Below are 11,505 nucleotides of genomic sequence, written 5' to 3'. Positions count from 1 at the left end.
CGCCTACTACGTAGTAGGGAAGTATGTGATTTCGGGACGCAGCCCTAGTGTTGAAAATGAAGACAAAAATATTTTGCTATATAATTTTTTATGCTTTTGGAGAAATTAAAAATGTTCAAGACATCCTCCATCAGAGTGATATAATTTACTTTAATTAAACAGTTTATTTCCAGGATCGGTCCCAGAAGCAACAGTTGCGGTTATTCAACTGCCGGGCAGCAGGTGGCGGTAATCGCGTGCTCGAGTCTGTGCGCCGCTGAAGCGGATGAAGAAGAAGCAGAATCCTTAAAGCGCGAACGCGTGTGTTTTTCCTTCACGCTCGCGCTGTTTGTTTGTTTTTTTGGTTCTAAAGTTTGTTTATTGTTATTTTTTCAGTTTCCTCTGCTTTATTTGTCTTATTTTACACCGTGTCGTTTTTAAAATGCCCAAGAGGTCCTATCCTTTCAGCGAAAGCTTCTCCTCTCAGTATAAAGTTCATGTTGGGCAGAAGGAGATCAGGAACTGTGGCGTGTTTGGACTCAAATACAGACAAGAGGTTTATGGTGAGAAATAAACATGTTTATTACATTTATAACAGCATTTGAACGAAAAATAATGCTTTTTCAGCAATATAAATCATTGGTATGTTTTATAATCAAAAGGCACAATCTGTGTGTTGTGTAATCAAAACTATTGCTTATAATTTAGTGATTGATGATCATGTTAATTATGTCTAATTAATAATTTAATCAATCAATCAATGATAATTTATTATTGTTAGATGAATAAGATCTAGTAATATTCATATAAAGGTCTAAATTGATTTGTGTAATATAAATTAGGTTTTTACTCATTTATGTGAATATTGTGTGAAGTGATTCATCTTACCAGCAAGTTGTTGAACTTTAATTTTTTTAAATGAGATTTCCCTGGTTTGTCTGTATCAACTTGTTTTTCTTAATTAGAAAAGACCAAAAATCTGCTGTTCAACGGGACTAAAGCCGTGATGGGTCGAATCTGGAAGGCGGATGGCGAGAAGGTGTCGGACGTGCTGGTGTCGGATCCGGCTCCTGGACATCAGACTCTCCTCCGAGGACAGACCACCATCGGGCTGGATGGACGGCTGAAGAGAGCAGACGCTGTTCCAGGTGAAGATTGTGGTGATCAAACACCGTCAGTGCAAAAATAACATTAACTAGTGTTGAACACCTAAACCAGAACTCCCTAAATTCATCCGAAAAATCCACATTTACTGCCTGAGAAATGCTTACGCCGGCAGTTCAGTGATAATCCCGAGTCGTTTTAGGCTTTGGACGCATTAGAAGGGTTAGTTCACCCAAAAATGAAATTTCTGTCATTTTATTACTCTCCCTCATGTCGTTCCACCTTCATTCATCTTCAGAACACAAATTAAGATATTTTTGACGAAATCCGAGAGGTATATGACTCCGTATCAACACTTTTAAGGTCCAGAAAGGTACTAAAGACATCGTCATGTGACTGCAGTGGTTCAACCTTAATGTCATTAAGAGACGAGAATACTTTTTGTGCGCAAAAACAAAAATAGTGACTTTATTCAATCTCTTCGGTGTCATTCTCATGCACTTCCAGGTTCATCGTCAGAATGCCGACTCATTATTGGCCGACTCCTGCGTCAGCATCACACTCATGCTGATCACGTGATCAGCTTTGGCCAATACTGAGCCAGCATTTGGACATAAATGCGTCACCTGCATAAGGATAATGAAGACATTGTTGAATGAAGTTGTTGGTTTTGAGCACAAAAAGTGTTTGTCTCTTCATAACATTTAAGGATGAACCACTGCAGTCACATGACTGTTAACAATGAGTTTTCTGGACCTTGAAAGTGTTGTTTATAGATATTGAGTCATACACCTATCGTATTTCATCAAAAATATCTTAATTTGTGTTCTGAAGATGAATGAAGGTCTTACGGGTGTGGAACGACGTGAGGGAGAGTAATTAATGACAGAAATTACATTTTTGGGTAAATTAACCCTTTAAAGCAGGATGGAATCTGATTGGCTGTCGGTGTTTATCGTTTATCAGCTAGAATTGTTATAGTTATTGTTATAGAATTGTTTATCAGCTTATTGTTGTCGTTCTTGGTGTAAACGGGCCTTTAGTCTGAGCCTGAGACGAGACCGAAAAAATAAGAAATTAAAGTTTGGGATTTTGAGGAAAAAGTCAGAATTGTGAGAGGAAAAATAGTGGTTATATTATCTTTTTTTTTCTTTTCACCGCCCATATAAAGAGAAGCTGCTTCAGAATATAAGGTCACATGGGTGAATGATTGTGGTTTGGTTCTCCAGACCGCTGGTTTTATCTTGAGCTCTCATGATACAGGTTGTGCAGCGGCTCCTTCAGCGTGCTGCGTGTGTCAGCGGGTCTCGGGTTCGAGGAAGCCGTGCTCTCAGTGCGAGCGTCCCGCGTGTCCCGCCTGCGTCCAGCAGTGCAGCAGCTGCTCCGACCGCTGCTGCTCCTTGTGCTCCGTCACAGAGTGAGTCTTCATCATCTGAACACCACTGTAATGATCTCAATCCTGCAGATCTGTGTCTGACCATCATTCTGTCCTCAGTTACAGCGAGCGTTACGAGCGCGTCCTCTGCTGCGGCTGTTCGTCCTGATGGCAGAGCTCACAGAACCGATGGATGCATTACGCCAGACGTCATTTTTAATGCATTATCAATTAAATGTAAATGAGATTACTATTTTATATACATGCTTGCTTTGTTTCTTGCTCTTTCCCTCCGCTTGTGTACATAGTCCTGTGATTATTGAAATAAATACTTGATGTTGATGCTTTCATAATTGTTGCTTGGAGATTTTTTTTTTCTCATATGCAGTGAATATATATTCTTTGCGTTAGTTTCATTAGTGATGCTATCATGTGTCTGCCACTAGAGGGCAGCATCTGAATATAGTTCATGAGTGCTTCTGAAGAGCCATGTGTCTCAGGACTATTCACTTTAATTGTGGTGCAATTCTTTTAGAATGAAACTGATGTCTTAAAGTTGTTTTAAAATGCATCTATATAACAATTTGTTTAAATATAGATACTGCAGGCAGAGCTTTAATGCTCCCCTTATTCTAACACTAAAGGAAACAAGTCAGATTTCAGTGTAAACTGGAAACTTTAAGCTCAATCGGACACTGAACTCTCATGAATACTTGCATGATGTTTACGGCTCCGTTTGACTTTGAGCAACTGGGTTCTTCTGGGGTGTTTCACTGAGAGAAAGTACTATAGTATTACCATGGTATGTCTTCTGCTCAAGGCTGCATTTATATGATCAAAAATACTGTAATATTGTGAAATATTACAAATTAAAATCTATTTTCTATGTGAATGTATAGTAAAATAGCTTTGATCACAGGAGTTTTCAGCATCATTACTCCAGTCTTCAGTGTCACATGATCCTTCAGAAATCATTCTAATATGATGATTTGATGCTCAAGAAACATGATTATCAATGAATAGGCATTTAAAAATGTCTTTACTGTCACTTTTGATCAATTGAATGCATTAATGCTGAAAGAATTGATTTCTTTCAATAAACAATTTGTACTATTTGCAATCTGATTGAAACTAACCGCCCACAATTAAAGGCACAATATGTAGGTTTTGGATTAAAATATCCAAAAAACACGAACAATGTTATATATTTTGTTGACTTGTGTACTTACATTATGTTTAAAGAACGTTTAAATCCAAAGAAATAAGCCATTTTAACCAGGTTTAACACATTTTGTTTTGATTATATTAATTATCGCTCATTATAACCTTATAACATCATTTTTAACACTCACATGTATCTAATATGATAAACAGTGCTGCGTTACCTCACATACATTTGACTGGAAGAAGTGGAAGCAACGACTGTGACATAATAAAAAAAGTCCCGTCGGATTCTTTTCCACCGGCTGTGAGGTGAAGACCACATTTCCCATGATTCCACGCATCATCAAACTACGCCTTTGTTTTGAATTGGCGACCTCTAGTGGCGAAACGTTACATATTGTACCTTTAATACTGTATATCATTCATAAAGTCTTTACTGCACATAACACTGTTTTTTGGCTTATGTGACAAAACATTTCCTTCAATACATGTTTATGAATATTTAAAGAATACACTGTCTGTGATACTCTAGTCCTGAAGATAAATCAGCGAATAATGATGTAAATGTGGGTCTGATTCTTACTAGTCTTACGTTTACATCCTTGAAAACCTCATGAAAAGTCTTCAGAGCATCTCCTGCTGTGTCCCACAGGAGAAAGACATGAAGGTGAGTAAATGATTACAATACAGATCATAATGGGCAAGAGTTTTGATGCATGCTGTGGAGATGGGAAAGCAATCAGATGTTCCTCACGCTGCTCCTCTCTGTGTATATGGCGGTGTTCTTTTGTCTGCGGCTTCTCTGCAGCTGTCCAGACTTTCATCCTGAGCGTTTTACTGTAAAAGGTCACAGCCGTGGCTTCCGAGGCGGCTCCTCTTTCTCTGCGCCACATGCCAGGGACCCTGAAGGCCTGACGGGCCCTGCTGACTCCTGGACGGACTTAAGTCCAGGCGTGTGGCTCTGAATCCGGGAGCAGCTGTGCACAGAGAGACAGTGAGACACAGGCCTTCCTCGCTGATGCCACTGCTATAAATACGAGTGTGTAGCGAAGGAGTGACAGCTGTGCTTGAGCAGGACGGTGATCGGCTGCTCCTCCATCAGCTCACACCACACAAGTTACTAATATCCTCCTCCTTACGCTCAACATTTTTCACGAGTCTTGAAAATCATCTGAAGAAAATAGTCAAAGTTTGCCATGTGCGATTAACCGCCATGATGGTTAAAAAATGCGTTCTGGTTGGTTGCTAATATTTTTCAGTATTTATAGCTTGTTGATATAAGAATGTGTTTGCTTGGTGTTCTGAGTGGTTGTTAGGGTGGCTCTGAGTGGTTGCTAAGGTGTTGCTATGTGGTTCACCGTTCATGTGTTGTAAGCATTATTAGATTGCTGATACTAGAACGTGTTTTTCTGTTCATTGTTAAGGTGTTGCTGGATGGTTGTTATGGTGTTCCGAGTGGTTTCTAAGGTGTTGCTAAGACGTTGTTCATGTGTTGTGAGCATTACTATCTTGTTGATAAAAGAATGCATTTTCTAGCTGCTCTGAGTGATTTTAAGGTGTTGCTAGGTGGTTCTTATGCTGTTCTAAATGGTTGTTAGGCTGTTGTGAGTAGTTGCTAAGGTGTTGTTCATGTTGTGAGCATTATTAGATTGCTGATACAAGAATGCATTTTCTGCCTTTCCTGGGTGATTGTTAAGGTGTTGCTGGGTATTTGTTATGGTGTTCTGAGTGGTTGCTAAGGTGTTGCTAGGTGGTTGATCATGTGTTGTGAGCATTATTAGATTGCTGATACAAGAACACATTTTCTAGCTGTTCTGAGTGATTGTTAAGGTGTTGCTAGGTGGTTGCTAAGGCATTGTTCGGGTGTTGTGATCATTATTAGCTAGTTGTTACAATAATGCATTTTCTAGTTGTTCTGAGTGATTGTTAAGGTGTTGCTAGGTGGTTGCTAAGGCATTGTTCAGGTGTTGTGATCATTATTAGCTAGTTGTTACAATAATGCATTTTCTAGTTGTTCTGAGTGATTGTTAAGGTGTTGCTAGGTGGTTGCTAAGGCATTGTTCATGTGTTGTGATCATTATTAGCTAGTTGTTACAATAATGCATTTTCTAGTTGTTCTGAGTGATTAAGGTGTTGCTAGATGGTTGTTAAGGCATTGTTCATGTGTTGTGAGCATTATTGCTGTGTGATTGTTATGGTGTTCTAAGTGATTGTTAGGCTGTTCTGAGTGGTTGCTAAGGTGTTGCTAGGTTGTTCTGAGTGGTTGTTAGGCTGTTCTGAGTGGTTGCCAAGGTGTTGCTAGGGTGTTCTGAGTATTTGTTAGGCTGTTCTGAGTGGTTGCTAAAGTGTTGCTAGGTTGTTCTGAGTGGTTGTTAGGCTGTTCTGAGTGGTTGCTAAAGTGTTGCTAGGTGGTTGATCATGTATTGTTAGCATTATTAGCTGATACAAGAAGGTATTTTCTAGCTGTTCTGAGTGATTTGTTAAGGTGTTGCTAGGTGGCTGTTATGGTGTTCTGAGTGATTTTTAGGCTGTTCTGAATGGTTGCTAAGGTGTTGTTCATGCGTTGTGTGCATTATTAGTTTGTTGATACAAGAATGCATTTTCTAGCTGTTCTTGTTTTTGTTGGATACAGAGGATATACAAACAAAAGTACCAAAAGGTACTGTGGTATTAACTTAATTTTTAGGCATGGTACCATATTTTGTATGATTGTGCATGAATATAATAATTATATATGTTTTCTAGCTGTTCTGGGTCGTTGCTAGGGTGTTGCAGGGTGGTTTCTTGGATGTTCTGAGTGGGGTTTTTTTATAGTTGCTGTAAATATTTTGTTTATGATGGTACATGAATATAATAATCATATGTGTTTTCTAGCTGTTCTGAGTGGTCGCTATGGTGTTTCTAGGGTGTTCTTAGTGGTTTTTATCTGTTTTTTTTTTTTTTTTTAAGTAGCTCATTCAGCACAAAGAAACGCCACTAATGAGGAAAAAAGAGTTTTTGGGTACTACCACAAATTCTGTACAATGTTAGGACTGTGGTATTTTGTAAAATACCTTGAAAATACAGGAATACTAGCATAAATACAATATTATGGTATTTATTAAAGTATCATAGTCTGAACATCTCATACCATCACTGTATGACCCCACAGTGCTAATAAGGTGACATTGAGGATATAAGAGGATATATGAGGACTTGAAGTTAATTATATAAGACACAAAGGTCTCGTCTCTGACAGAGCGTTGCTCATTTTCCTGTTTTATGTGCATGAGTGTGTGTGTGTGTGTGTGTGTGAGAGAGAGAGAGAGAGAGGCTGCATCGCTCCTTTTCAAGTGTGACCACCTGTCTTTTGTTATGAAGTAAATAAATAAATAAACATGGCCAAGCACCAGATGTCCCCGGCCGTCCGTTCAGAGGTCAAGGTCTCCCACCGCTGGCCTTGCGAGGTGAAGACATCCAAGTTTCAACTTCACTTCTCCTACAAAGACTTCCTGTCGTCTGGGGAATACATGCAAATGTGCTAGCTGTGGTGAAATGGAAATTACATGAAGCTTTTTGATAACCGAGGGCAAAACACACATCTAATTAAGTCAAAGAGACGACAGCGCGCTCATCAAAGAGTACAACTAGTCATGGCGTGCTTGTTTCTCATTTGCTAGTTGTCTAGTCCAGTCCTTCAACTGGTTTTATGCAGATTTTATATTAGACATCAAATGGAGACCAGAATCATTTATGGCAGAAAATTAAATGTACTTTTAATCAATAGAAATTAAAACATATGCAAAATTATGTTACATTAAATGAATTTAGAACATTTAGAATAATTCATTTGGAATATTTCCAGTAATTATTTTTGTCTGGGTCGGATTTGCTTTTACTTTGTAGGGTTTTTGAGGATGAGGGCATCTCACGAATGAGATTGTACAAATTCATATGAATTAACCACCAATGAATTGCAATCTAGTTTTGTTAGAATTTGGTTGGAAACACATCCTGGGCTGATTTGAATTCTTTTATTTTCAGAAATAAACCACTCTTTTGTTTTTATTATTCTTTATTATCAAATCCCTTCTTGAATATGTTGCCAACTTCATTAGATTGTATGCAAAATGTTTCTTTCATGAGCAAAAATTTTTCTTGAATTCAACTTTTTAATTTCATACCTCATAAAATCACCAGATTTGTGAGAGTTTATTTACAGATGTGATTGAACTTTAATACTGTATTTTTCTTGTGTATCCATTTGTTTATTATGCTTCACTCGTATGCTGTTGTTATTGTATCATATTCAAGATGAATCAAGTCATGAATAGATTCATGTACTCTTAAAAACAAAACTTCTTTATTGGCATTGATTATCCCATGAAGAACCCTGGAACCTTTTAATTCCACAAAAGTTTCTTTAGCATAAAAAGGTTGTTTAGATTATCAAAATGGTTATTTTAAGAACTGTTCACTGAAAGGGTCTTAATGAAAACAAAAAAATGGCTCTTCTATGGCATTGCTGTGAAAAACCAAAACACTTATAAAACCTTTATTTTGTAAGAGTGTATGTATTTATGTTCTGCAATAAAACAAAAAAAAAATAAAGGAAAGTTTGATTGGACACGTGACGTTTGACATCAACGTCAAAAATACAGATTTTCTCCTGCCACTTGAAAGCATATTTATTTATGCACAATATATGGTTGGATGTTTTATCATTACCATTTAACAAGGGGGAGCTCACATGTTGTGAGCATTCATTAGCTTGTTGATACAAGAATGCATTTTCTAGCTGTTCTGAGTGATTGTTAAGGTGTTGCTGGGGGTTGCTAGGGTGTTCTGAGTGGTTGCTAAGGTGTTGCTTGGTGTTTTTTCATGTGTTTTGAGTATTATTAGCTTGTTGATACAAGAATGCATTTTCTAGCTGTTCTGGTTGATTGTTAAGGTGTTTCTGGGGGTTGCTAGGGTGTTCTGAGTGGTTGCTAAGGTGTTGCTTGGTGTTTTTTCATGTGTTTTGAGTATTATTAGCTTGTTGATACAAGAATGCATTTTCTAGCTGTTCTGATTGATTGTTAAGGTGTTTCTGGGGGTTGCTAGGGTGTTCTGAGTGGTTGCTAAGGTGTTGCTTGGTGTTTTTTCATGTGTTTTGAGTATTATTAGCTTGTTGATACAAGAATGCATTTTATAGCTGTTCTGAGTGGTTGCTAAGGTGTTGCTGGGAGGTTGCTAGGGTGTTCTGAGTGGTTGCTAGGTGGTTGCTCTTGTGTTGTGAGCATTATTAGCTTGTTGGTACAATAATGCATTTTCTAGCTGTTCTGAGTGATTTCTAAAGTGTTGCTAGGGTGTTTTGAGTGGTTGCCTGGGTGTTCTGTGTTGTTGCTAAGGTGTTGCTAGGTGGTTGCTAAGGTGTTGCTAGGTGGTTGATACAAGAATGCATTTTCTAGCTGTTCTGAGTGTTGCTGGGGGGTTGCTCCTGTGTTCTGAATGGTTGCTAAGGTGTTGCTAGGTGGTTGTTAAGAGTGTTTTTACAGATGTTATAGGGTTTTTTACAGTTACTTTTTACCATTACTAAGAAAAACATAACATATACGAATGTAAAAGTATGTTATCAACATGATTTTCATGCATTGTCCATATTATGACTATTTGGTATTCTTTGAAATATAATATGAACAATAGTGCATGAATATTATAATCATCTGTGTTTTCTAGCTGTTCTGAGTAGTTGCTAAGGTGTTGCTAGGGTGTTCTGAGTGGTGCTAAGTTGTTGTTGTTTTTTTGTTACAGTAGCTCATTTGGTACATAAATACGCCACTAATGAGAAAAAAATGAGAGCATGGTATTATCTTGACTTCTGTACCATATTAATGAGAAAGGGGTCGATTTGTTTTATAATTACCATCTAACATAGTTTTTCAGTGCTGTCCGACCCCATCACAAACCACCACCGCTTTCTAATTTTATGACTGACCTCAGCCAGGTGAAATGTTAGCAGAATAAACCGCAGTCCTCCTCCTCTGGGCCTCCAGTTTAAATTCTAGAGTTTCCAGACGCGCCAACACACACCCTTATTTACACGTCATTCCCTTTAACCGGGTCTCACCCGTATCGTCTACAGCGGTTCGCTGAGCTCCAGGGCAGAACTTGAGAGGTGGAGCGGACAATAGACACACTGAACTACTAACCGCAGACAAAAGAGTCGGCGGTAGATGGGGGTCGTTCTCTCGGAGCGTGTGGTCTCGATGGGGGCAGGGCCATGGGAATCACATCACGAGCAGCTGGATTTCTTTACATGTGCAGTCGGAGAATAATTAGGATCTCGCTCTCTAAGAAAATGACCAGTGAATTGGCTTTGAGATTCCGAATTAGCCACGCATTTCTTTTCCTGCTCCTGCGTGAATTGTTTGTTTGCTCGGAATGCAAATGAGCGTCCAGTCGAAGGAGGCGTTCTTTCACTGAGGAAACGCTGAACGGGGAAGTCAAACAAGTTGAACACGAAAAACGGAATAAAGTTGCAGGTTCACTCTGCACTGCACCTGCTTTATATCTAGTGTGTGTGTGTGTGTGTGTGTGTGTGTGTGATATTCCCTCCCCGTCCATATCATCTGTATTCAGGAGAAGCCGCAGTGTTTTCTGTACACAAATCCACACCGACAGACGACTGACGTGAAACTCCTTGGAAATACGTTTGAGGTCATTCATCCCTTGTTCCCAATGGGTTTCCACGACTTTTCCACACTCTTAGAAGAAAAAGGTTCTATATAGAACCTTAAAATGGTTCAGTCAGGCGCATTATACAGAACCTTTTAGTGGTTCCCAATAATTGTATGGATTTGGCTTTAATTAATTCATTTTTAATCAATTTTATGAATTAAACAGCTTATACACATACTTTATGTGTAAGAAAAATTAAATAACCATTAAACGTGAATGTATTATGCAATCAACCCAGGTGAAAAAAAGTACATTGCTATAAAGTGCTTTGTTTTTGTGCACTAATTTTGTACTTAATTTACTAAAAATTCTCCGTTAGTACTTCTTAAGATCATCTTAAGAACATCTAAGTGTACTATTTTGAGACAGCATGAAATATGAACTAAAATGTGCTTTTAATGTTCTATATCTGTATTTAAAAAATGTATTTAGATACCACTTATAGTTCATTTGAACCCATAGTGTACTACAAGTGGTATCTAAATAAATTTTTTTAAATACTATTATATATATATATATATATATATATATATACTATAAATATTAAAAGCACATTTAAGTTCATATTTCCTGCTGTCTCAAAATAGCACAGTTGAGTACACTTAGATGTTCTTAAGATGATCTTAAGAAGTACTAAAGACGCATTTTTAGTATATTAAGTACAAAATTAGTGCGTTATAGAAGTGTACTTTTTTCACTTGGTATTTAAGGCATTTCTCCTTATATCAAACGTTTTTGGTTTTTAAATTGGAGTTAAGAACCCTAGAGTTCTATATGGAACCACATGGAATCATTTTTTCTAAGAGTGACCAGGGATTTTTTTTTTTTTTTTTTTTTTAAATCACGTTAAAAATCAAAGAGCAATAAAATAATTGAGCTGAGCGGAAGCCGTGAACTAATTAGGCTACACTCTAAAAACACTGGGTTAAAACATCAACTCAAGGGCTGGGTAAATATAGGACACAACTAATGTTTTACCCAGCAAATTGGGTTGTTTATTTAACCCAGAATAATGGGTTGATTTATTTTACTGTAATACTAGCTTATTTTATCTTTTAATTCATACACGAATTAATGTTTACGGATTAACTTCCTTTATAGTAGGCTATAGCATATTTTATATCGTTTTAATACATATTGCCTACATTTAAGCTCGTTTTACAAATATTAGAAGTACAAATGAA

The 11,505-nt window shown here is 37.6% G+C and overlaps 1 protein-coding gene across 1 annotated transcript; it reads left to right on the top strand.

The window, feature by feature from the left end:
* Positions 1 to 262: 262 nt before the first annotated feature.
* On the top strand, positions 263 to 2,797 carry siva1 (SIVA1, apoptosis-inducing factor). The gene is made up of 4 exons (XM_067367990.1): positions 263 to 542; positions 945 to 1,127; positions 2,347 to 2,500; positions 2,579 to 2,797. The coding sequence occupies exons 1-4, from the start codon at positions 422 to 424 to the stop codon at positions 2,625 to 2,627; spliced, it is 507 nt and encodes a 168-aa protein (XP_067224091.1). The 5' UTR covers positions 263 to 421; the 3' UTR covers positions 2,628 to 2,797.
* Positions 2,798 to 11,505: the final 8,708 nt, after the last annotated feature.

This window comes from Chanodichthys erythropterus, chromosome 18 (assembly GCF_024489055.1).
Source record: "Chanodichthys erythropterus isolate Z2021 chromosome 18, ASM2448905v1, whole genome shotgun sequence".
Classification (NCBI taxonomy): Eukaryota; Metazoa; Chordata; class Actinopteri; order Cypriniformes; family Xenocyprididae; genus Chanodichthys; species Chanodichthys erythropterus.
Note: the sequence above shows the minus strand (reverse complement) of the source record. Positions and strands in the feature narration are given on the sequence as shown.